The sequence below is a fragment of the Lytechinus variegatus genome, chromosome 18 (genome assembly GCF_018143015.1).
Source record: "Lytechinus variegatus isolate NC3 chromosome 18, Lvar_3.0, whole genome shotgun sequence".
Lineage (NCBI taxonomy): Eukaryota > Metazoa > Echinodermata > Echinoidea > Temnopleuroida > Toxopneustidae > Lytechinus > Lytechinus variegatus.
The window spans coordinates 10,300,040-10,327,323 of NC_054757.1; the positions used below are offsets into that span (position 1 = coordinate 10,300,040).

The window sequence follows — 27,284 nt, forward strand, 5'->3', positions numbered from 1 at the left end:
TAAACATTTCCGAGCGAACACCGAAAATCTGACTTCAGTACGATAGATTTATTGACATAGTTTTCAGAAAATAGCATCATCTTACACGTTTTCCTTTCCTTTTCGTTATTGTTCTTGGTCTATTGGGGTCCATTAATTGCCCCCAAACCCTCCCATCTGTGTAAGTGCTGTGCAGATGAGCACCCGGAACCCATCCGGGTTTAAACTTTAAAGGGGTACTAGTCCGGGCTGAAAATTTTTATACTTGAATAAATAGAGTGAAATTCACAAAGCAAAATGCTGAAAATTTCATCAAAATCGAATAACAAAGTTATTGAATTTTAAAGTTTATCAATATTTGTGAAAACAGTTATATGCACATCGTCATGAATATTCATTAGGTGGGCTGATGATGTCACATCCCCACTTTCCTTTTTCTTATGTTATTACATGAAGTCATACATTTTTCATTTTTTCATACATGTTTAAATGATGTCTCTCCATTATCGGGGGCCGCGGAACGGTTTTCAAAGTGGGGGCTGACCATGCAAAAAAATCACAATCATATGGTCATTTTTACGATTTTGTACACGGTTTTGAAAAAAAGTTGAGGGGTTGAAGCCCCCCCCCCTCCGCGCCCCCTGATTATGATGAAATAAGTTAATTTTTAGGGGAGCACAACACGGCATATGATACGGGGAAAATATTTGATTAAAGTGGCGAGCAAGCTATTTGGCCATTCAAATAATAATTTCGAATAGTAATATATTTCACACTTTTCCCTTTCTTTCTCTTCCTTAATTGCTCCCTCTCTCTCTTTCTTGGTAATTTGTTTTTTTTTTTTGGGGGGGGCGAGGGTCATTAATTGCCCCCACCTTATACACCACTTTAATATAGATATTACAATTACTTATTCTAATTTAGTTTTGTTAGTCAATATAACCATTTGCTATAAATTCTCTCTTTTTAACTCTGTACTTGCCTCTTTGTGACTGATTGTGCAATGGTGGCATCGATATACTAAATCGAAGGTAAATTTCATTTAATAAAAAGAAGTGACTTTTAAGTTCCGGTCGATATGATTATTTTCAATACTCTCTTTTTAAGTATATTTTTTTATTTCCCCCATTTTCATTCTTCACTTTCCGAGAATTTATATTGTCTCAGTTGCTTGATTTTGGCCAAACATTTCTTCATGACCATTTGTGCAAGGGATGCATAATTATTTCTTCAATTTGAAACCGAAAAAAATGAGTCTGAAAACATAGAATGTAAGTTGAACTTGACACTCACAGTCTTGAGCCAAGCCCATGTTATGTAGTTCTAAAACAGTATTGGGTGTAACATGCATTACTAAATGCAGTGGAGCGTACAACCGGAATAGTCTCACAATACAGACACGGCAAGCACGAGGCAAACTTTGTGTCTTCAAACTAAATTTAGTAGGATATTATAGTTGGCACTGTCGCCCCGACTATTGCCCGCTGCGTAGGGCGAATATTGATATTCCCTCCTATGCCCGCATAATAGCATCTGTCTGAGTAGTTGAGCTGGGGCCAGAGAGGCCTCCCAAGTCTATTGTGTTTCGACCGCCTAGAATTTTTGAATATTCAACAGGGACCCACGGTGTAAAAGAATGCGTGGGCTTCTATTGTTTGGTGGAAGAACACTATTCTATATTCCGTGCAAACCCGACTTTTTAGCAGCGAGAACACGGGGGCCATCGGTGATAATAGCCATTGGATAGTACGCATACACAGAGAATAGTACATGTGTGTGTGTCATAGAGTGAAAACGAGTGTGTATGGCAGAGACTGTGCGCTGGTTGTTGGCTGAGCCTAGCAGATTGGTTTTAGTACAGCAGTGGCATTCAAGCTGAACGGCCAAACACGGCGTTGAATTATAGGCCCCTCGGCTCGGCCGCCATCATACGTAAGTACATGTACATTTATAAATCTGTACTTATTCGAACATGATATATTGCTTGTCAAAACCATGTATACTACATGATATGTATGTGATGGAACCTGTTTTGGTCAATGTGACGAGTTTGTGTAAATTACACGTTTCCTGTCGTTAAAATACAAAGAAATTCGTCTGAGTTTTCGGGTGTGTGTATTTTGCAAATGCGCGTTTCCTTTTTTGCCGCTCCTCGTCGTACGACCTTCCTCTGAAACGTCCTAAGTTTCCGCCATTTCTTGGCCGTCTCAATGATTTGTCTGATATTATCCCAAGGCGAAAATCTTCGAAACGAAGAGATAACCCTTGTTGCTCCACGATCGCGGCGACAGTGAACAGATTTTTGCTTGCTCGGCTGTGCAGATTGAATGATCCTCGAATCTTGAACGGCGCGAGTAAGCAAAACCTTTGCCCGGCCACTATGCTTCAGTAGACTCCATAATCAACATTGCCCCCGTGTGTATAGGAAGGAGTCCCACGTTATGCGCTCACCTGTAGCACTTATCAATTCATTGCAGCATGCAGGATAGATTCTTAACTTTGAACCCCTGAAGCAGTGATACTTCTTTTGATGTCGGAGGCTGAGTAACCTGAAGGAATTTCGGTACTGTCTGAATAAACTTTGTCAAGGAACACGAGTTGGATTGGAGTGCAACGGAGCTTGCCTGGGGTAATTCCCTAAGTAAAACCATGCTTGGATGTTCCCATGCTTCTATTAAAATTCAACATCACTGCTCATTAATTACCAGCGCCGGCCAAAATAATTTTCCCTTTTTTTTATAACCCTTTGTAACAGTTTTCAAAATTCTTCATGAGAAGCCATCGAGGGGCAAATAAACTTGAAATGCCTACATTCAATGTATTATCCTATGTATAAATCCTTGTGAAAACCCCTAGAAATGCTAACGAAGTAAACACCCTTTAGAGCTTTGACTTGAAAGACCAATGAGCCTGAGGGCCTATATTCGTCTTGACTTTAGTATGTTATGATATTCAGGATGTTCATCAGAAATATTTTTCTTTCTATACACATGATACATGGTTTTGATTGCATCAGTTCCTTTCTCTGATTACCCATTTCTTAATTCATTATCCCTAGATTGACCATCCTCTTTTTGAAGTCCTTGTGTCCATCACTGCACCCACCTAACTCAAATAGACAAGTGTTGTTACTAACTCGAACTCAAAATGATAGAAGAGGCCCATATCGTCCACCAAGAGGCATCGATGCAGGTTCACCAAGAACCAGCAACGATGCAAGTCCAAGGAGAACCACCTGCACTTCAGATCCAAGGTGAAACGGTGATGCACATTCATGAAGAAGGTGGTAGTCCTTCGTCAAATGGGGAAGTGTCAAAGGCTAAGAGAAGACGATTGTCAGGTCAGTGGATTTCCTATTTCTGTTCCTACAAGATGTAGACCATTTTCACATTGTAGCCTAGTAAATTAGTGATTATTTAACCTCATATTGCATGGAACTCAGATACTTGCATCAGGTTCAATCTTGTTCTAGTTAAATCATGATTATGCATGTTTACTTTTAATAATAAGTATAAGTCTATGGCTCAATATTTTGACAGTATTATGCTCACATTATTGTGAATTCAACATTGTTTTTTTTTATAAAGTGTTTGCATGTTTCCTATAGAGTGCGCAATCATGACGATCCATGCATGTACCAAATATTTTCCTGAGAGTTTTGTAATCTGTCACATTTTAATCCATCAGAAAATTGGTTTCACCATTATGTTAACATTTTATCGTTCATTATGAATTTTTGATTGCGTATTTTGGTGTTTATTTCTTGTGGACCTGGTAAACTATACGACATTTTTGTAAAGTATATTGCCAGGCGTTTGACCATCAAGACTTTATAGTACTATGCTATGAAGACAATTTATTTTTGTGAAAAACAAAATGTAAAGTTTTTTTTTTAAACGTGACCAACACCGTTGAGAATTCGTCTATTCTTGAGATATAACGATCTGGGAATTAAATTATGTCTATATCGCTATGCCTTGCAATATGCAAACGCGGCGTGCATTCGTTGCCTGTTCATGTTGACCCTCCCTCCTTTTAATGCTCTTCTCAAAAGAGGCCAATTACGCATTCACGATGACCCCATCCTTTACATAAATGAGCCTTTCAAGATTCAGCACAATAGTCAATAGAGGATTGATTGCTTTTAGCCTCTCAGGTGCAAGTTTCATTGTTTAGCCAAAGAGTTCACCTTCTAATCAAAAGGTTTTATGGTTTCAGCGTCTAAAAGCTTTGAGGATGAATCGAGCAATGATAAGTCTGCACGCTGGGCATCCTGTTTTGCCATGAAAAGGCTGGAAATATAAAGAATATCGACTAAAATGTGTCTTAAATTAACTTGAGACTGAGATAGAATTCATAATTATGTTAATCTGATCCGGGTCTTTAATATCATTCGAAGTTCATCCAAGTATCCACTGAATGGCATCATTCCAGTTAGGCTGTCAATTTCTATTTTATTAAACTGTCATCCCTTTTCAAGAAATCCAATACCAATCGATAATATCCTCACTACCGAACATTCATGCAAAAACTTAAAAGTAAATTTATACGACACTACTATTTTACACATTAATCCCAGAAAGTAAAATACTACTTAAATACGTTTTGGCGAGAGAAAACAACAATATACTTCTTGTTTAAAAAAAAGAAAGAAGACCAATCGAAGCCGTGATGACTGACATCACTAGTTTCAGAGAAGCCACTCGCAGTCAGAACCAGGAAGAATGATTCCTGATTTACATTCTGATATAGATTCCACCAAACACCTCCCCTCCCCTTCCCCAAAGAATTCATTCAGTATAAACATTCACAAAAGGCTTTTTAAAGTGAGAGTGCATTGACTTCACCCTATTTCTCGCACGCATCAGAAGTGCGCTTGTAAGATTTCAAGGTCGGAGGACCGCGTATAGGAAGTCCGATAACCAGCGAACCAAAAGAAAAAGAGAGAGAGTATTTCCGAGTCTTATTTATTGACAGAGCACACATTAAAAACAAATATCGTTGGTGTTCATATTTTATGTTAGCATTAGATCTTGTAACAAAACCTTGTAACAATATTAGCAAGAGGGGATGATATTCTTACGCTTGTCAAAGCGCAAAGAAACTTGGGAAGATGTATCTTTGAAAAAGAATATACTCAAGAATGAAACTACCCTACCATGTCTCATTTCGAATATAATTAACGTGACAAATATAAAATGTATGCCTTCTTTGCTTTCGAATGTCGTTAATAATGTAACCCTGTCTGCATCTGTCGATACACGTATAATTCGCGGTAGGAGGTATTTGCCAAACGATATTTCATGATATTATCGTGGTTGCTGCAAGGGAGACCTGGCGCGGAAAGTCAATATTTGTCTCCACAGTTACAGTTAGTCCAAAAATAATCCACCTATTGATTATGGGGTATAATTATCAGATCAATCTACCTTCAGTCCTCTACTATAATGCATGATAAATGACATGTATTAATCTAATCATTCCCATGACGGGGAACTTCTCGAAGTGGAGTCGAGACACAACATGATTGAAACATAACATGACTGATGGCAGCCATCATATCCCTGTAAAGTGACGTGTGGGACAGGAGAAAGACATTTTGTATCAATCGCACAATGGGACGTCCTTGCAATCTGTGATAGCGGGTAAAAGAAGTTTGAGCTTTCAATGCACTGACAGGCTTATTAAAGGCTTACTAAATTCTGAAGTCAGTTTGATTTTACTGCCGACTGTATACAGTAGCACATAATTCCTTCGTCCCGTAGACATGCTTTGTCGCAGTTGTGAGGTTGGTGCTTGACGTGAAAAGTCATGATATTGTATACCATGATTTGTGTACATTTTCTCAAACTTATGTTTCGTTTCTGAAAGTTTAAAATGTATTATATTTGACAAACTATTCAAATTCTTTCCACAAGTTGGGAGCGCCGAGCGCATCCAGTTTCCAGTAATATTGCCAACACTCTCTCACGTGGGATTTTGAATTTGTTACTATAACAAGTGTTTATGAAACGAGGCCCCGTTTCTGCGTTATTATTCGGTAACCAAAAACGCATTATTTTGGATGCATCCAACAAGGCGTCAGTATACCTACAGTAGGTTAACAGGTTTATAGACCCAAGTATGTTGATTATCATTCATCATCATATAGGGAGATGTTTACCCGTAAGGGTAAAGAGAGAAAAAAAATCTGAATTCGTTTTTTTTTGTCACGTTGATCAGATCGGATTACCAATCTGAATAAAATTTCCAAATAACAACCAATGGATGAATTCTCCTCATTACACATCCCGTGCGTTCTTTGCTTTATGATCAACAATTTCTATCTGCCTTTACCATTCCTGATTTACATTTCACGGGAGAATGGCTCGTAAAATCATGGCAATGAAAAGAGTCAGAAATCTCCTTTTCATCTGAGCTGAGCAAACAACTCCATTCATGGCAGATTCGTTTTCATGAATATACTGGAGAGGAATTGAACCTCCTCTCCCGTTTTCAAACCAGTCCCCAAAATTCATTTCATCGCTTGACTGGGAGTCGGTAAAGCGTAATAATCACCCCGCTACCTTTCTCACCGGCTTCATAATATCTAGCCTTCCATCAAGCAGTGACATGAAACATATTTTCATGCCATCCTGATTATTCTTGAAATGCATTGTATCAGAGACTATAAAGATTCTACAGATTTGGCGGCAGGAGAGTCGCCATTCTGATTCCAAAGTTATTTATGGCATCATTTCCCCAGTAAATGTTACCATGTAGAATACGCCATGCGGCCAAATTTTGAAGAAAAAAATGGGCAACATGTAAGGCCCAGCGCATAATTAATAAACTATTATATGCCGATTTCAGTACTGATTACACAAGGAATGTTTCTGTGACTCTGCATCAATTCTATATTCGTAGAATTAGTTTGAGTGGGTAAGTTTACTGAAAAGAGGATAGATACCTCTTACCTGGTGACGAAAGATCTCCCCATTACTATCTCTTTGATTTTCACGTAAACAACTTTTATTCCCCAAACCCTTTGAATCTTTTCACGGGAATGACTTCTTTTCTTTGCTGCATAGTCGTAGTCTATTTATCTAGGCGTCGTATGATTCCAATTTTATCTCTGAGTGTCTGTAATGTTAGAAGAAAGGGACGAAGTATTCAAATTTTAGCTTTTAGATACTACCTGACGTAGCGCCACCAAATCACGAAATCCTGAGAAGGATGATCGCAGCCATAATTAAGAATTTCCGAATTGTTCTTTTCTTCCATACAGAATGCCGACTCTCCATTTCGATTCAGGAAAAATGATAAGACACACACTATATCCTATCTAATTTCCAATATACAATTTCGCTACAATTCTATGGCCTTTACATTTCTAACTTCCATTTTACGCGGAAATATTTTAAGAGTCCCATTTGTCTTCCTAAATCTATTGAAAGAGCTTTATGAAAATTCCTTGGTAGATAATACGGTTGGGATTATAGACTACGGATTATGAATGCCTAAAGATCTTGGTATTGTTACGATGCGACACATGATTTATCATTCATCAGACCGCATCGCCTGCTTTTTGTGACACTATAGAAGAAAATAAAATGAAAAGAATATAAAAAGAAGAAGTGCTGCGAACTTGCCTGAAAAATAGGTAGAATTAAAGTAAGCTTCCCATACTCAGATTCACGCGCAGAAGCCATTTCAAACGTGCTACCTGTATAGTAAAAGCCAAGTTGATACTCTACCAAAAATCTAACATGGTGCTTCCATGGTCGTGTAAGCTAATCCAGGGTACTGGGCGGGAAATTTGCTCCAAATTGTGCACTTATAGTTGTTGTTTTTTAGTTAGCGGGCAGTAAATTTATACACCAACATGTACATTATCCTTACATCCGGGCCTTACATGTTATTCGAATTTATGAAGGATCTTTGGAGGGGGGCGGGGCATAAAAGATTCGATATCACATCTGTATGGAGCTTTCACGGTCGTAAACGCGCATGAGCGGTGGGCAATCGCGATTTTACCCCTTTAGGAACTTCAACCTGTTGTACTGACAGTAAACACATTTTATAGAAATTTCTGTGAATGTCAATAAAATATAGAAAAACATACAGATTTTACATTATTAATTGTTATCCCAATGAAAAGAAAACGCATACACTGACTTCATGAAGTCGTATACGTAAAGGGTAAAACTGGAAAACAACATAATAATTAAACACCATTTTATAAAAGTAGTATGAATATTTAATAGAAAGAACAAAAAAAAACAAGCTCGAGGGTGGCGCTGTGCGGAACTATAGGCTAGTACGAATGAAATATTGTTGTTAAATAGGTCATTCAAGTATGTTGTGGTTTGGCGGTGAAATAATCCACTTGTTTTATTTCGGCATTGTTTTACTTCAACCTAAACCGATATACAACCAAGAATGCCTTTCAATTTCAAACCAGTTAATTGTCTCTCATTCTTTGCGTATATACGCGCTATGTACTATCTCGATATTGAAATAATTATGGAAACTATACACACAAAAAAATTAAGTCCCCCCTAAATCGAATTGCTGTAACTTTTGAACCGAATTATTTTGAGATATATTTCATAGGTGGTTTTCTACAAGCTCATTAAGCAACTCCTGGGGGAATTGAGATTAATCGGTGGAGTCATGCATGAGAAATTAAAGATTGAATAAAAAATGAAAATTTTTGAAAGTCACAAGAGTCGTTTTTCAGATTGTGCAAATACAAAGTTGAGCAAAAGTTGTTTTTAGGGGAATTTTATGGTGTTATGCTGTTTTTCCACTTCAGACCAAATTTTGATATCGTATGTTCATGGTTGAGTGAGCACAATGTATTGCAGGGGCCGCGGAAGCATGCACAAAAATGTAAAAATGATCATACGATTGTGATTTTTTGCATGGTCAGCCCCCCCCTCCCACTTTGAAAACTGTTCCGCGACCCCTTTATTGTGACGTATCATCATAGGAGTTTATGGTAGTATCCTTTACAACTTGTTCGATAATGTTAAATTTGAAAATGTTGGCTCCCACGATTATAGTCCCCTCCCCAAATTTAAAATTCTGGATCCACCACTGATTTGTCCATACATTCAACTGATCCTGAGAAATTGTTAGGAAAAGAATACATTTATGCAGTATAAAGAGTATTAATTCCTAAGTTTTCGAATGTGCTCGCTCAACTATGAAAATGTTTAAAGTTCGGAAAGTGTGTGGTGATAGAAATGATAGATGGTAAAAACAACAGCAATTAAAGTCACAGTTGAAACCGAATTTGCCCCCGATATTCATTTTATTACCCTTTAAAATGAGTCTGTGACATTGAAAATACCAATTTACCCACTTTGATGCGTGCTCACTCATCCATAAATAAACAAATCGATTTCAGTTTTGCACATAATTCTGCCCATTGGTTGATAAACATTACTGCCAAACGACTTTGCTAAAGACAGCCTTGAAAAGAGGGTTCCCCCATATTGAATAAGGGGTTACTTATTCTTAAACATATGCAACAATAATGTACACAAGTCTATGAGAGAGGAAATCAAAATTTTAACTAATATGAAATGAGGGTTTGTTTCATGGACGGTTTTTGTTCTGCCAACAGCTATTTTATGAAACTTCGCATATTTCTTCAGAGTAACACTATCCAAAAGGCGCGCACACCAAAATGCCCATTCAATACGGCAGAGTGGTACCAAGACCTTGAACTTTCTTCTCGTTTGCATAATTTTCTATTATTGTGTGATCACTTAAGCATTAAACATCGGGATTTTTATAAAAATCAAATCAAAAGAACTATGCAAGGTGGTTTGTGACGGATATCCATAGTTACAAATTGCATTTTTTTCCAAGAACGTAAAAAGAGAGCTAATCACATTCCACATGTTCATTCAAGCGTGAATGTTTAATTAAACGCCTTTGAATCACTGAAGCATTATTGGTATGAACCTAACGAAAAAGTTGAGAAAATATAATTTTCAGTTACCAAAATGAAACAATACTTGCCTATGATATTTGAAAATCGTATTTTTTTGTTTTCAATAAATGTTCATTGAACCGTGAAACGATGAATATTGTTGAAGATACTCTTCCCAATAAGAACTGTCATCATATTCCATCATTTTTAGTGATCAATAGAAATGTATAAAAAAATCCAATTATAGCAAATTGGACTTCTGTTTATTCAACCGTGAAATTTAGCAACAAAAAAATGTATCGTCTTTGAGAAGGTACCTTTTACAAGCCTTTTATTTTTCATGATGAGAATGTGGAATTAGTTCCAATAAAATGGAATCAAATTCATGATATTTGGCTTGTGACTTTTCAAAGGTGACATTTTTGCCTTTTGACTGTGCTCATAACTACTCGTAACTATTGAGAGATACTATTGAGAGATGTGGATATACCGTGTCCACATGAAATATTTCTGTTATTATTAACAACACTGCAAAAGGAAAAGATGGACTATGTTAGAAAAAAATATCCCAACCTGGTTGTCATGAAAGCTAATTAATTGTATATATACAAGAAAAATATAGCCCTTGTGTGTTTTGTTTTCATCTCTAATTTCAAATTTGCAAACACATGAAGGGTTATGAATATGGGAGTAATCCGTATTTTGAGACCTTGCTGTGATCATTGAAGCGTAAGCGTGTAATGCATCAATGATCATGACTTATTTGAGTTATTTCATATTTTCCGAGAGATGAGATGACATCCCGTCATTTTGTTGTAGAGTTATTATTTCAATCGACTTTGCTCCTTTCGAAAACGTTTTGGATGAATGAATGTCTGGTAACTGTTGCTTATGGACTTTTGAACTGGGGTTGTTATTAGTTTCATATTTTATTTCCTGTCAAAGTGAATAATCCAACCGAAATCATCTCATCACGGGGGGGGGGGGGTGATGAGGCAAAGTTATTGACATTGAGATATTGTGAATCACGCTTCATTGATAATAGAAAGATCTGAAAATATGTAATATATTGTTGGCTACCGCACGATTCATAATCACTCATGCGTGACAGATCATATTTTACAACGAAGTGAAAACAAAAGCTATATACTTTTTGATTGCATATACTATAGGTTTTTCATGAGAGTTTTATGAGAGCCAATTTTTCATTTTTATTTTTCTAACATAAAAAAAAATTTATGCACCACAAATAAGAATACTTCAATTTCCCCCAATTTCATTTGTTAATGTTAAAGTTTCTATATGCTGCATACGATGTAAAATTTTATTAAAATATCAGTTCAATAGCTGTAGGCGTATGAAACGAAGGCTCCTTACAATTCATTCTGAAATACAAACAACCGAGAAAAGTGGCATTTTAAACAAGATATAAAACAATCCTTTGCTTATTTTTCTCGCCTTGACCCGACTTGTAAATACATTGTGTGAAAATCTCCACGTGAATCCATCAAAGCGTTGAAATCACGAAACCTATTAAATGTTCAATCGAGGGATGAGGGTTAAATAGAAAACATAAAGTGTACTTCATATAAGCTATTTTCAAATAAAGCCCCCCCCCCCCTTTTTTTTTTACCTCTTTAAAGACTGGAACACCAAACACTAAAAAGGGAACATTGTTGATGTTATCTTTTGGTGAGAAGTACGTGTTGGCCAGGTTCGAACCTTGTGAGAGTGAAGCTACTATCCCTCAAAGTCATATAGGGGTTAAATGCTACTGAAGTAGGCTGGTAGGAGAGATGGTGTGACTTTTTTGCCCCCCCCCCCCCTCCATGTTTGAATTTGAAGGAAGTAGCTTTTCCTCTAAAAAGGTTCCGAAGTGGACTAGTCTGGAACATGCCGAAGATCCGAGAGAATTAATTTCAAGCAATCCATTTCCTATATTTGCAGCAGAAATTATAATACTCGTGAAGAAGGAAAGGTGTTAACATTTATCTAGCGGTACTTTCCTAATTTATTGTTCTTTATCAATTTTATGTTCCATGTAAGAGTTGATTTTTTTTTTTTTGGGGGGGGTTATTGCGTGCGAAATTTGAAATTTTATAGGAGAATCGGTAAGTTATAATAGTCAAGGAAGTAGTCTACAAGTCATGTAGACGCCAAATGAACAATGCATTTTCTAAGGTGTTATCACTTTGACTGATTGTTATCAAAACGAGAAATTGGTATCAACTTAAGAAGAAATTTATTCACGTTATCCTCGTTATTTAAACGTATACTACAATTCTACATAGTCATTTACTGTATGATGCCTTAAAGTCAACCTGGAGTGGTAATCTAAAGCTAAAACCGCTTTGCATAAGTGAATTTATTATAAGTTAAAGACGCAAACCTAAAAAGTTTCATTGAATGCATTGCTTTTTAATGAATTTAAAAATAAGTCCAGGAAAATATCCACTCTTCAGTATAAACCTACACATCTTTGCATTTGGTATCGGTCAAAGGGGGCCTGAAGTTACCCAGGCGCCGACCAATTGCACCGATTGTTCCCTCTTTTGAGGGGGCATTATTACACCTCTCAATAAACCCGTCATAGATTTTTATCCAGCATTGGTAGCCTTTCTCTTTGGGTCCAATGTTCGGGGTTTTTCAAAAGGGTAAAAATCGACTCCCGTCGCTGTTATGATTGGAATAAAGGAGATGAGAGTAACCAGCAAGCAGCTTGGGGGTGGGGCTTTTTAGATTACAGAAGATAAAGGGATGGTGAAAGTCGTATATGTCAGGTCTCTTTCAGTGAGATAAGGTATCAATGTTACTGAGGGAGTCTACTTTATGGCGCCCGACAATAAAAGCAGGGTGCATGAATTAGCGACCCGTCTTTACCCTCTGGCTTTTAAGAAGCACCCCCTTTACACCCCCATTTATACTCGGAATCGAGATAATCTTGGGATTAATGAAAGCTATACTAAGGATTACTGGCCACGTATGGCCGTTTTAAGAGCTGTTATGAATGGATTAATTGTGTCTGTTGACTCCAGATTTGAGAACTCTCATGGGTTATTGAGAAAAACAACCATGGAAAATGACATGTTCATCTTTCTTCAGGAGAGACTATAAAAAACATCCACAATTCTACAAATAACTATAGGAATGTATTGTTCATACCTACTCAATTATCTTTCTTTCGCACAGAAATATCTGAAATTGTCTGGTCACTCTCTTCCCCATAAAAAAAACTTATAGAAAGTTCAAGTGTCATTTTATCCCTTTTTTTACACCTTTTAAATATCGTTTTTCTTCAGAATATTCAGGCAAGCCTAGTAAAAATGGTGTAATTTTTCTTTGATAAAAAACCCCAATTGAACTAATTGAATATATTTTCTGGGTGCATCATGCTTGATTTTCCGTTTCACTATTTCCGCGACTGTATATCAGATTAAAAGTATCAAATGTCCTCCATTGCATTCTGTAATTGCAAACCCCAAGCCTTAGAAACTTTTTTATTATTTGTGTTAACAGTAGACGCAGAGGGAGTTAACCAATTAGGAGGATGTTTTGCCAACGGACGCCCTCTACCAACGCAGATTCGGCAACAGATCGTAGAGTTAGCAAGGGAAGGTGTACGACCATGTGACATTTCCAGACAGCTCAAAGTTTCACATGGCTGTGTCAGCAAAATTCTTGTCAGGTGGGTCTTACCGACTGATGCAGCTTTAAAAGAGCTTGTAGTTTACTTATACCTCTGTCAAGTTTTATGAACAATGGCGCGAATGCATTGTTAACATCTTGCAAAAACGCAACTCATGTTTACAAATCTTTTTAACTAAGTAAAAAAAAACTGATGATAATAATGCTAGTAATATTACGTAACTGTATAGCACATATATCAACATCTAATGTCTCTATGCTCTTCCAAAGCAGAATTGAAATATTCAAAATTCTATTCAAATATAAGCAAGGGGGGGCTTCATCTAGTTTCTTTCGAAATGAACCAATCTTTATAATGGTAGTAAAGAAAACAAGGCTAATCAAATATATTTGAAGGTCAAATATCTAACGTTAGTGCTCCATTTGTTTATTAGCTTTTCTAGAGGAACAAGCAGAAGATAACTCGCCCTACAAACTAGTGGCAGCGGTGGGATACGAATACTTAAATAATTACATATACTTGAACCAAAGTGACACTCAATGATAATTACCTTTCATTAGATTTTATGAGACTGGATCCATCAAACCAGGGGTCATCGGTGGCAGTAAACCAAAGGTTGCCACCAGAGATGTTGTCAACAAGATTGCAGACTACAAGCGTGACAACCCAACTATCTTCGCTTGGGAGATCCGTGACAGGTTACTCTCTGAGAACATTTGTGCCAAGGAGACAGTACCAAGTGTCAGTTCTATCAACAGGTAAATGTTTGTTATAGGTGCCTTGAAGCAGTTCTGTATAAGTTACCTGGAAGTAAAATCCTTCATAGAGTCGTTAGTTGCTCTTAATATTGTGTATTTTGGAAACATAATATGCCCCCTCTTTACACAATCATCCAAAATGTTTAATTGTCATGTCAAAGTGCTTCATGGTCCATGACCGAATAGGTGCTTAACCTTTAGATAAGATAACAAATGTGTCCTTTTTTTACATAATGTATTGATTTGAAGAAGCAATCAGCCCATCTTTGTCATGTCTGATAAAAAAATTTAAACTTTGTAGTTCATCACAATTTCAAAATTATTTCTAATTGAAAGTCGAACATTATGTACAATGCAACTCAATATCTAAACACATGCATGTATTTTTTCTTAGAATATTGCGGAATAAGATCGTGAATGGTTTTGTTATGGAAGAAGCAACACTGACTAAAAAGAAACCAAGCCCTGCTGAACTCGATCTTCCCGAAGACGCCCTTCCAACTCAAGTCACCATCCAGCGCCCTGCCGCACAACAAATCATGGCGCACAACGCGCAGCAACCCCCAACCATCACTCCTGCGCAGTTTGCGCAGTACTACAACAGCCTTCAGCAGAGTCCGCAGACGGGAGGGTATCCGATCCACGTCCCGACGACGTCTCCCCAGGCAGCAGCCACTGTGGCTCCAGGTGGGGCCACTGTCAGGCTTCCGCCAGCCTACACCATAAAGGAACTCTTGGGTAAGCAGGTGGTGGTGGTACAGGCTCACGTCGCCCCTCAGCCCATTAAGAAGGAGAAAAATGTAGGAGAAGGTACTTCCCACCTCTTCAAATCAATTGCATGCTCAGTCTTATTTTCTTTTATTTTTTTTCATCTAGGGAGATAAACCCAATGCTCTGTTAGACATCTATGATCATGATGGGGCCCTATAGGAATATACCCTTATCGAAATTCATGTTGGATTTAGTGACTTACTCTCATTGAATTTAAGATTTTCAAAAAATGAAATCACTCTGATAAACTAATGGGGAGAAAAATTTCCATATATGATACTTAACTATACTTTGTGGACTAAAATCGGATTCCACAATCATTACCTGTTGCAAAACAATCCATATTTTCCTTAAAAAAGTGACAAACCATTATCTTTTATATTAAATCAAATGAGCCAGACTTTCGAGCAATTGCCATTGCATATTCTTTCTTCTTGATTTTTAATTCACGTCATTGTTCGGGATATTTTGGGTTTATGGAGATGATGGTTACTAATTAGTTGTGGCATATTCATGGCCAGATTTGTGTGTGTTATCATACTGTGATATGGTAATGGAAAATGTCTTTAAAGTTTCAGTACTAAATTCTTTTTCCCTGCCATCATGTGGCATGTTATACTACTTCTGGAAAGTGGAATTCAAAACACACGCATTCAAAAGATATACTAGGACTATAAATGTTTGTTTCTATTTCTGTAAATTTCTTCTATATTTATTAATGTGTGTGTATGTGGGTGTGCTGTTTGTGTGGTTTCTTCACCAAATTATCATTTTCACATCGATTGTCATTTTACATTTTTGTCTGAATTTCACAATAAATTTGATAATTAAATTTCACTTTGTCTTTTTCATATCAATTTAAAACATTTCATGAGGGACAGGCTGAATACTGGACATCCTTTACAAAGATGTCGTTCTGAATCAAAATCTTGACTTTTCATATCATATTAACTCATTTGATCATATCATATACTCGTGTGTATATGGTTTTCATTCCATACATCCTCTTTAGTGTAATCACAAAAAAATTCATATGATGTAATACTATGAAGTATGAAAGACCAATTGAAAATGGAAGCTCTTTTGGTATAGCTTCTCTTGCAAATAACATTGGTTGGTCATCAGTAATATCAGGAAGCAATGTCAATTTGAGCATACAGCCTGCTTGAGTGCAGGCACAGTTGTAGGCCTAGGCTTATCTTCTTTTTTTTAATAGCAAAATAAAAACAGAGATGGAAAGGGTCAAAATTGCTTTAATTTCACATTTTCCAATATCAAGAAAATGAATCTATTTGATGTTAATTCAAGACATGCAGATGGAATTACAAGGATAGGTGATTCGAATTGTTTTTCAAACAAAGAACATTGGTTGTGGACCATCTCATGTTTATTAACTTACATGTATGTCTTCCACTGCTCTATACAGATGCACAGGCATATGTCCAGCAGAACGGTGTCAGCCCCCAAACCAGACCAACCATGGCACAGCTCTCCCCTGCCAAAGGGGTAGAAGGGGTGCAGATGGCTGAACCCATTACCAATGTCCGTACCGTCCAGGTGGCCGTCCCAGCTAGACCAGACCAGCTGAATCCAGTCGGTACAGCAGTCACCACTAACCCGTCGCCGACGGCAATCACTCCTGCCCAGATGACTGCGTTTACGGGAGTTACCATTAAGACAGAGCAGCCGGAAACTGATGCCAACGGAAATGCCCGTGCCAGCAGTCTGAAAGGCTACTATGAGAGCTTCGCCAGGGAACTTGCCATGAGTGCTGGGGCCATCCCTTCTCAGGAGCAGAGATTGGTGGTATTAAAGATTACCTCTAATTTACCTTTGAAAAATAAAGAAATAGCTAAACCTCACATGAAAACTAAACCCACTAAAGTAAGATGCCTTGCGCCAAAGATCACTAATACATCAGTGAGCCCGACAGATCTGTCCATGAAAGTTAGTGCTGCTTCTGCTCAGCCTACCGATCTATCAACTAAGGTTAAGGTTACTGCAGTCATGCCAACGGATCTGTCGACAAGACCGAAAAGCTCACCAATGGTAGCCAAAGACTTGACAGTTTCCAAAAGGAAAAACATTCCCAAGCGGCTACACAATTCTGATCTTAACACCACTGTGAAAGTTAACACGGTCCCTGTTGTGGCACCTCCAACCAAATCAAGATCATTGCATGAGCTAACTCAATCTCAAGATATTGTTGTGTTAGAGCCAGATGATGTTATTAGAGACTATTCTTTGAAATCGATGGACAAAATTGAAAGAAAAGAGAGCAAGCCAAATGATAATAATGTTATTGATCTTGTTAACAACTCAAAAGAAAATGCATGCAAAAGTGAAATCAAAACATCGTAATGACAATCAAATATCATTTTGATAATTATTCAAGCAAAATTTAGTCAAAGCCTGTTTTGTAGGTTAGTTAATTGAGAGAGGAAAAATCTGTAGCTGTTTTTTTTTTTTACTTTCATAGAACAAAGAAAATCACATTTTCCCTCCAAAATGATTCAAATGCATCAACTGAATTCTTATTTTTCACTTCTGCCATTGTTACTAAGTGCAATATTGGATAAATGCTTACAGTCAAGTCATGCGATATTTTGTGCCAAGGCTAATTTTTCTGATGAATGATTAATCAAAGATTTGATCAAGTTAATGTAAATTTTAATTGTTTTTTTATTTCAGTAATGCAGATCTCATATGTTTATATGATTTCCTTTTGTACTTTTCTAAGTAACAATTCTATCTCCTATTTTCATGCAATCATATTTTCGTAATATCAGTCATACTTGTTTCTTGTTACTCGTGGTTAAGGTACACTAACACTAAGTCATGTAGTATACAGTGTGTGTCTAATATTTCTCTCTATATAATATATATATATCATTAAGACTTGCAATTGGTAATAAAATCGGGTACATAATATCATTTTATGCAGGGTGCTACAAAACTTTTTTAGAAGCACTTGCCCAGTCGGGCAAGTAAATCTTTAAATAGATGGAATATACTTGCCCAAATATCTATTTCACTTGCCCCAAAAAATCCTTTATTTTTTTTGTTTTACCTCTTCAAAGGAAAGTTTTGTGGTTATTTAAACCAGTGACCCTTTTCTCTCTATTTTTGACATGAACTGATCTACTTTGTTAATGCATTTCATTTTCAAAGTGATTTTTATCTTGCCTGACATGACCAAAATTAGGGTCAGTATCATATCATATCGACCCTAATTTTAGTCATTCTTTCTTGAGAATTTTGCTTGCGCAATTCGGGCAAGTAGTTTTGGTCTTTACTTCAAAACGCTTGCCCGACATTAACTTTTACTTGCCCCTGGCAATTGGGCAAGTGCTTACGTAGCACCCTGATTATGTTACCTGGCCCTTTTTTAATACGCTGTTAGGTAGATAAAAAGGTAAATTTAGCATCCCAGTAATAATTTCAATTTTTGCCATTCAATGATCAAATGCAATTAATGGAGGATTAGCAACAATTTGGCACCTGTTGCATCAATGGTAACATGTTTGAAATCATTGATTCTAATTTGCTGTTGAGCATGCTTACCAACTGGATGGAAAACTAATTTTAATGTAATGGGCAAATCAAATATATTCATGAGAATGATATATTGTCACTTATGCAGACCATCCAGATTTGAATTTGATCAGGCCTTGCTTTCAGTTTGGTTAGCACCATGAACCAACTCTCAACCAATCCCAAACAAAGAAGTATAATCAGAAAATAAATATTTGTGGTATTTTTTCAGCATATTTCACCATATTTACTCTTCGATAATGAAAATTAAAAAAAAATCTTTGGAATAGCCTCTTAGCCAATCAGAACCAACTTAGATTAGTCAAGTGCAGAATTAATAATATATTTACAAATCAGAAATCACTGTGTAAATCTAATCAAATATTTCACTGAACTTGTCAGCACTGAAAATTTACTCAGTGCTGACAACTTCCATGAAACGATCCCCAGTAATTCTGTTTTGTAATTCTGTAAAACGAATACTGAAGTAATCTTGCAAATATTTTTTTACTCAGACTTTCGGTGCATTCAAGAGTCGTTGGTACCAGTTGGCAATCACGCCTTGCTAATCTCATATGTCGAAAGAGGCTTGCTGCGCGTGGGTTGTCATTTGATAATGCAGGCCAATGTTTGAAATAAAAAATGTTTGCCGGGCTAACGGTCATTGATTTCTTTGTGTGGTGGTTTGTAGGTGAAGTATTACTTAACATCATAGTTCTCTTCTTGGTTGTACTAACTCACTGGGTTGTCAATGGTGTCTCTTTCCCTTCTCGGATATTCTAAGCACTTTATTTCCTCCTCAAATCCTTTTTTCAGGTCACATATTCATTCAATTTTCAAGCTCTCACAATTTTTCCTGAAAACACTAGTTTTCTATATATATTTACCAAAGTTTGTAGATTTTGGTATCATTTTCCATAGCACATTATTTGAAATCTAACCAAACTAGATACTTTCTGCTCATTGTTGTTTTCATGGGCACTCCATCCTTCATCTTGCAAAGATAATGAAGATGTCCTCTTTTCGTTGCACTTATCTACTTTTCCTAAAACTCTCTAACAAAGTTTCGATGAATAGCATTCATTAACCACATCTGGAGAAAGGACTTCAAAACGCCCAAACTCATGAAATTTCCCCAACTTTTGTGCTTCCATTTTTTTCGTCAGATTCCATTATCCGAGTCGGCTGGGTTGCACACATTGACACCCATTCAGAGTGAAACGAACATAGGGGGCGCATATACGCGAGTCGTTGAAAGTCCCAAAGTGGAAGAATTGAGATTAGCAAGAGGTGAATATGATTTTTTTTTGTCTATCCTCCAAAGGGTAATGTCATACAGGTCTTATCATCATGGTTGCAAGTTACACAACTCTCATTTAGTCTTGTTAAATGATATTAATTTCTGAAAAATCTCATTGCCCACCACGGTTGGCCATGAAGTGCCAACTTGGCTATTCATGTCTGCTACACATAGTCAAGTGCAGAATTAGTAATATATTTAAATCAGAAATCACGGAGCAAAGTCAAATTTGACTAGAGTCTGTTAAAAAAAAACCTAAAATGATTACACCCAGCCCAAGCCTTGCATCTTGTCATTTTAACTACGGAACTTAAGTCTGCATTACCATGATTACCTGAAAACCACTTCACTTTAGTGCCAGTCATTTGCCCGTTGCTCACTTGCCATCAAGCTAAACTTTCTGGTTTGGACCCAGTAACCAAGATGATTTACTGATGTGACCTTTGCCCTCTGGTAATTTTTAATGTTTTTTTTTTCTTATGTGTATAGAGTATTCTTTAATTTATATCAGTCTGAGATCAATATGGTTGTGTTATTTTGCACATCTGATGTATGCTAATGAATTTCACTGGTTTTCTTATCGAGTTGTTTATTATTTTTATTATCATATCATCATCAAGCAAAACTGTCATCAATTACACTTAGTGCATAGTACAGAAAATGGCCTCACCGATAAATGAAGCCAGCTGATAATTTGCCCAATGAAGCAATGCAGCACTGTTATGGTTATGGTCATTGTAAACACTTATTTACTCTTAAAGTTTTAAAAAAATCCACAAATTGAAACTACATAATGATAAAGTTTGATCATTTGCAAAATCTTTGAAGATGGGGAACTTCCTCATGCGGGTCAAGACCCCCCCCCCCATGATTGCAAATATTTGAGAAAAATTGAGCTTTATTGCCAACAAGTGGCTTATTATTCTTAGCATTAGCTTCTTTACCAAAAACATTAGGTATAATGAAAACATAGAATAGATACGCTTATCACATGATATTCAGATTTATTAGTGCAGTAAGTGATTTGAAATGATCTATTTTGTCAAAGTAGAAGAGAGATTCTATATTATTGGTTGAGGAAAGGGTGTCCAGTTAACCCTTTTGACGTTTCCTCTATTATGTTTCAATGTGGAATGTGATGATGTCTTCTTGCCTGTATAAATGTGGTTTTGAGGAAGCCATCTTTTTTTTATTATTGAACTTCGCACAGAGTTAGCACTCTACATGTATTTATATCTTTCCTTTGTGTGGACACTTATTTTGATAATAAAAAAAGCAATGATTAAGATGAGTCTTAGAGATGAACTCAATGTTGAAATAATTGTTATCGGTCATGACTTGTATGGAAAGGAGTGTACTGGATAGTGGTCGTAATTATTTATACAGTACCGGGTAAGATTGGTTATCCCCTGCCAAAAGATGAAAAATAAATATCGGTCAATACATTTTAGAAAATTAAATTGTTATGGGCCTTGTGTGTGGTGAGGTTTGTTAAAAGCTTTATGGACATTGCCTTTTGCACGGGGGAGGGGGGGGGGGCTTTTATCATCTTAAAAATGAAACACATGGATTGCTAAACGTTATACAGCCCAAAGTTATTTTTCAATATAATGCCCAATAGTTGGTGACGATGCTTTATTGTCGGTATTGGTAGGCCTATGTGTGGATGTGTGTATGAGCAGTGGCCCCCTCCCCCCCCCCCCTTCCGTAGGTACACTAGTGCATGTGAGTGGAAGGGGTGTATGCTAATAGTGTGGGCTTTTGGTATCGGGGACACATGTGCACTGCATGTTAATTGGAAAAATTGGAATAAAAAGGATGGGAATGTAAATCCTCCGAACCTGACTGGGATATGGCTTATTTTTTTTCTTTGTTGGTGCAAGTATTGATGTGCAGTACGTGTTAGTCCTTGTTTTGAAATGAATGGAAAGGATGAAGTCTGAAAATACTTTTTGACTATGAAGGGAAGACGTCGAACCTCACAACAATTACAACCTGTGCATGTATAATATTCAACCAACATTTTTAAATCACCTTCACAAACCTAGTTCGGCAAGCAGGAACCCCAGGCCTAGCCATCGGCAGCCCAGGAGTAGCGGATAATACTACATTCACAGAGCTCAAACCTGCCAGCGTTCTAGGTTATCAAGAAGTTTATGCAACTGCTCAGCCCGCTGTTCAAAGTGAGTATTATCATACAGATTCTTTGAAACATTTTTTTTCTTCCATAAGATCTATTTTTGTTCAATGATTAAAGTGTTTTTAAATACATATATTTGAATTACATAATATAATTTTTTTTTCAAGTAGTCAAAATTGTTGGGGGAAAATTGATATGTTTGTACCCCAAATATTTTCATGGGGCCGATCGCCTCCCTGCCCCCGAACGATGTCTCTGTTGCATAATACACCACATTAAGTTTTTGAAGAAGTTAATCCCTCTTCACAGTTACTGTAAATAAATTCATGAAGTTCTTGGAGAGAGGAGGGGTTCAAAATAAGAAACTGTCACTTACACTTGCGAACGCGCTTCCCGAATTCGACTCCGACCGGTCCTCTCGGCATGGGAAGTCTACAGGCAGGCCTACAGAAAGCGGGCCAGCCAGGCAGACTCCAATAACGATCGGCGAAATTTGAAAGTATACTACTATCGAGCATCTCTAACAAGACTACATGTTTTCCTTCTTTCTTAAACTTCCCTCACGCCTCACTCGTCTGTCTTTCGATGATTCTCAGATACGAATGGTACCACACTGACAACAGCTGCAGGTCAGACCACCGGGGTTACAACCGCCTCCTTAGCGAATCTCTTGCCCAACACCACCACCACAGCTCCATCGAAACCAGGTAGGGTCCACATCGTATTTTAACCGCGATTTGCATGTTAACCCTCTAAGCTAACCCCTTAAACACGCTATCTCCTTTAACCCGCAAACGCTCGAAGTATTTGTGATATTTCGTACCCGTTTGGAGCGCAATTATTGGGCCTATTTTCCAACTTCCCATTGGATTAGAGTAATTAAACCATATTAAACGACATCACAACGTTTTCCGTAAAAGTGCATTTATTAACTTTTAAACATGCCACTGCATCTTCGGTATTGTTTATTTGATATTTCTATTTTGATACAAATTGAAAGAAAAAGCTAGGCCTTAAATACCCCTCCAACAATTACCATTTTTTATATTATAAAAAAAAAGACAAACATCTGAAATACAATGTCCGAATGGTTCTTGATGTTATTGTGCATTCACATTTTTATAATTCTTAAATTATTGCGATTCAAATGTTATACCATTTTTATTTCCGCATGCATGGGTGGTTGCATGCATGCCCCTTTCAGGTTTTAAAAGCACGCTTTAAAAAGTAATTTCATTTTTTCTTGCTTTCACGTTTGTATTTCACTCTAGTATGCCTTCTGTCACTTTCACCTACACGCATCGTCAAAAAATAATTTTCACCATAAATCCCAGTTTCTTTCTACATATATTCTCTTATCAACTCAGCGTATTCATTAAAAATATCTAACGTGAGTGAGGAAGAGACGATTCCTTTGACGTAGGCTTATCAAATCATAGATCAGGGCACAGTCTTACAGAGTTACGATTGATCCAATCAATTTCAACTATATGGAAAGCCAACAATGTCATAATTTTATCTTCAGACAATGTGTACTATGTACTTTGTGAACAAAGAGAATCACACTGAATGTCAAGAAAACGATGAATGTATGAATATACATCATATCTAGAAAGTAATTTGAATAAACATGCATTTTAGATGGTGATTTTGCTGGCTTTCCATAGTTAAGGTTGATCGGATCAATCGCAATTCTTTGTAAGACGGGGTCCCTGATTTGATTATTTTCCAGTTTTAAGATAGGCTGTGTACGATTTCAAACGCCCTTTTGAATTATTAATATACGCATGATAAAGAACTTAAAAAAATTAATATCACTTTCTCTTGCACAAGCATATGCAAGCTAGCAATAACAATCTATTTATTTCACTCATCTCTGCATGCCTTTTTGTTAATTGCTAAAACCCACATGTATATAACATTCCTTTTGCCGTGCTTTTAGTTTTAGTGCATTTTTTTTTTTTTTCCCCTCGCTTCTTCATTTCCCTTGCGGCTCTGCTCTACTCTTTGCATCTTTAGACTACGCTGCTCAAATTCACCACCTACAACAAGCCAGTATAGCCCTGGCCCATCGGCAACAGCAAGAGCAGCAACAGCTGCAGCTTCAGCAACAACAACTGCAAAATGGTCACCCCTTTGACACATCTTCCTTAACCAACAACGCGTGGCCACGACCGAGTTTGATTTCTTCTCACCCTGCATGATATCATTTTGTGTTTCACTGTTTTTCGTTTTGAGGTGAATTTCCCATGCATCTCATTATTATTTTCTGCCATTTATTTACTTCCATCAGAGATCTCATATCGATAGTAATGTCTGCTTATTTCATTATATTTGAATATTTAATATTTAGCATTTAATGACCCAGCGACGACTTGCATTCCCTCTTTTTGAAAATGAAATGTTTGGTTTGATTTTGTTTTAATTAGTAGGTTTTTGCTCGTTTCCCCCCTCCTAATTACCCCCCTCCCCATCCACCCATTTTTCTCTCTTCCCTTCCTCCTTTTTATGATTTCTTATTGCACTGATTATTATATCTTTATCTAAAATCCTAATTCAATTCGTCTTTAAATCATCAAAATATATTACCGCCCCTTTCCTATTAAAAGAAAGAAAAGAAATGTAGGCTTTAACGACACCTTGTATATTCCAATTTCACATGTTGCGAACAAAACCCCATTTATTATTTTTTTAAATTGGACTTATGAATAAATATTTTGATCAATTTATGTACAAACCAACTATTATGTTTTAGTCAAAGCATACAAAAGATGTTAAACAAAAATAGTTTCATTACTTGATATGAGATTGTCTACTGACTTGATACTGTTTAACTCTCGTGTGTTCATAATAATACACACGCCTTTTTCACTTGATGTGCGTGCAAACTATTAGTTTTAGTTTTAACCATGTTTAACATATACGTTATTGCATATTTATCTCCATTTCACATTCTTTATTTTGTCTAATGCTTATAAATGCTTTGCATGTTTTGCTATAAGCTTTTAGTTATTTTCACTTACTCATTTCTAGATAGACATGTCATGCACGCATAATGCCTTCCTTTGCTTTGGGGTGTCTTTCTCATGCTCACTTTGTTAGTACTGCATGTGTATTCTCTAAAAAAATCGTGCTTTCGGATCCTTCATTCTAATAACCAAAAAGGCGCGGATCGAGGGGGGGGGTCGGATCGGGCATTTACCTCCTTTTTTACACAAAATTAATTTGTCTCCGTCTCCACCCCTGAAACCCTGGATCCGCCCCTGTTGTCACATTCGACTTTCTTTTTTGGATCCCCTCCTAATTCTTTTTCACGTATCCGCTTCTTTTCGCTTGTTCGGTTACTATTTTTTTTCGTGTTCTCAGCATCATTCTCCTTACACTTATCCTCTTATCTTATTTGTTCTTCTCTCCTTCATCTTCCCTTTTGTAAGTCTGTTCTGTTTTCTTCCCTTTTCGTCTTCTTTCCTGTCTTTTTTCCTTTTCTTCCTTATCTTCTTTTTCCTATTCTTCTTCTTCTTCTTCTACTTCTTCCTTCAGTTCCTTTTCTTTTTTTTTCTTCTTCTTCTCGTCTTCCCCTTTTTTGAATGATCGTGATTATAGCACTGATCCAACACTAACTGGATGTATGGGGACGGTCCTAATCATTGTTTCGTCCTCTTTTCTTCTTCTTCTTCCTCCTCCTCCTCCCCCACACCCTACTTTTATCATTACTTTTCCAGTTTATGCTTCTCCTTTCACCGCACCCTTTTCACCATCCCATTTGTCCCTCTTAAACTCTCCTTAACCAAAACTTCGCAAGCAAAAAATGATACCTTTTAGAACCAACCCCCTTTGAAAGTAGAATTAGTAATGAAAAATTTATTTAGTTTTCCATAAGTACAGTAACAAATATTTTGTTTGAGATAAAATAAAAAAAAATTGCTGTGTGTGATGTTGAAAACAATGTGAGTAGAGATCATGATTTGACAAATTATATTTCCTTTTGTTTCTTCTAATCACAGCTGTGTCCTCATAATACTTTTCACCCAACGTTAAGTGGCTCTTCATAATGACACCGTGTTATGCATCGTAAAACACATCTTACGTCTTACAGCGGAGAAGTTATATATACATTTTTAGTGTAACTATGATGTAAGTTATAATGTTACCTATAATTTGTTGTTTTATTTTCTAACTGCATTTGTATATGTCGTATATAGCATCAAAGATAGCTATTTCGATTTTGATTTCAGGTATATTTTATAGATATGATTTATTTTCAATCTTTCTTTTTTTTTGTATAGTTTTGGTGCAGGTCCCTGCTGCTGTATCGAAGATATTTGATTATTTTAATGATATCTGTTTTAAATTTAATTATACGATTTACTCTTTGAATGTACCATATTTTTAATACATTTCTCTTTTGCGACTTCTTTCTGTTCATTGAAGATGATAAAAAATGTTTATGTATTCACACTGCTTTTTATTCAATTCAGCAGTTTGTGGGCAATTGGCGAGGATCAAAGTGTTTATTTATAAATATTCAAAATATGTTACTTTTGGGTATATGATAATTATGCAAGAATGCCTTAAAATGTCTCAAAGCGCTTGGTGATCCGTGTAATATTATGTTTAGTTTTCTCTACAAGAGCTTTCATCACGATGCGGTTTAAAGTAAAGTATAAGAGAAAGTGTATATACTTTCATTGGTCTTTCTTGTTTAACAAAATAGTAGAGGCTTATTAACATTATTGCCATTGCTGATTTTGATAAAATATATAGGTAGAAACAGATACAGTACAGATAGATTCATTCGTCCTAGATTTCTTTTTTTTTATCTATGGACGCTATATTTTGAATTTTGTGTTTTCCAGTTATGGTGTAACATTAAGAAAAGAAAGTAAAATTTATGCCTTATCTGAGGAAAGTTGGATTTAGATTGAGATGGATGAAAGTAATATCCTAAACATGGAATTAAAGCATCTCTCGTTTTCTTTCACGTTATTCCTACTACGGTGCTTCTTTAAAAAAAATGCTTCAAAAATGTCTTTCGATATTTCATTCATTTTCACAGTGTGTGGCTGATTTTCGTTTTATTTTGTCAGTAACTTCTCTTCCAAAAGTCAAATGTTATCAAGAATGGAACGAATACAGTCTTTAAAATAAATGCATGCCTCATAAGTAGGCATTAACGCTATTTAAAAAGAAAAAAAATCCTGTCCGATTTTATTCGGAAATCAGTCCATTGG

At 36.5% G+C, this 27,284-nt stretch overlaps 1 protein-coding gene across 7 annotated transcripts; it reads left to right on the top strand.

Moving 5' to 3' along the window:
- The first annotated feature begins 1,447 nt into the window (after positions 1-1,447).
- On the top strand, positions 1,448-27,284 carry LOC121431658. Of its 7 annotated transcripts, none has more exons than XM_041629300.1 (11): positions 1,448-1,911; positions 3,038-3,319; positions 13,424-13,589; positions 14,111-14,308; positions 14,703-15,118; positions 16,506-16,885; positions 19,780-19,903; positions 21,962-22,096; positions 22,650-22,760; positions 24,073-24,291; positions 26,058-27,284. In XM_041629300.1, exons 2-10 carry the CDS (start codon positions 3,127-3,129, stop codon positions 24,255-24,257), a joined length of 1,908 nt encoding a protein of 635 aa, XP_041485234.1. In that variant the 5' UTR covers positions 1,448-1,911; positions 3,038-3,126; the 3' UTR covers positions 24,258-24,291; positions 26,058-27,284. The 7 variants fall into 7 exon arrangements, with proteins under 7 accessions (XP_041485234.1, XP_041485236.1, XP_041485230.1 ...); XM_041629296.1 differs by having other exon boundaries at positions 1,451-1,911; positions 13,421-13,589; XM_041629301.1 differs by having other exon boundaries at positions 1,454-1,911; positions 13,421-13,589; positions 14,703-15,046.

Coding starts and splice junctions, on each gene's coding strand:
- LOC121431658 (XM_041629296.1), top strand. CDS start 3,127: ATGATAGAAGAGGCCCATATCGTCCACCAAGAGGCATCGATGCAGGTT. Junction 15,119..16,505: donor GGAGAAAAATGTAGGAGAAG/GTACTTCCCACC, acceptor TGCTCTATACAG/ATGCACAGGCATATGTCCAG. Junction 19,904..21,961: donor AGAATTGAGATTAGCAAGAG/GTGAATATGATT, acceptor TCACAAACCTAG/TTCGGCAAGCAGGAACCCCA.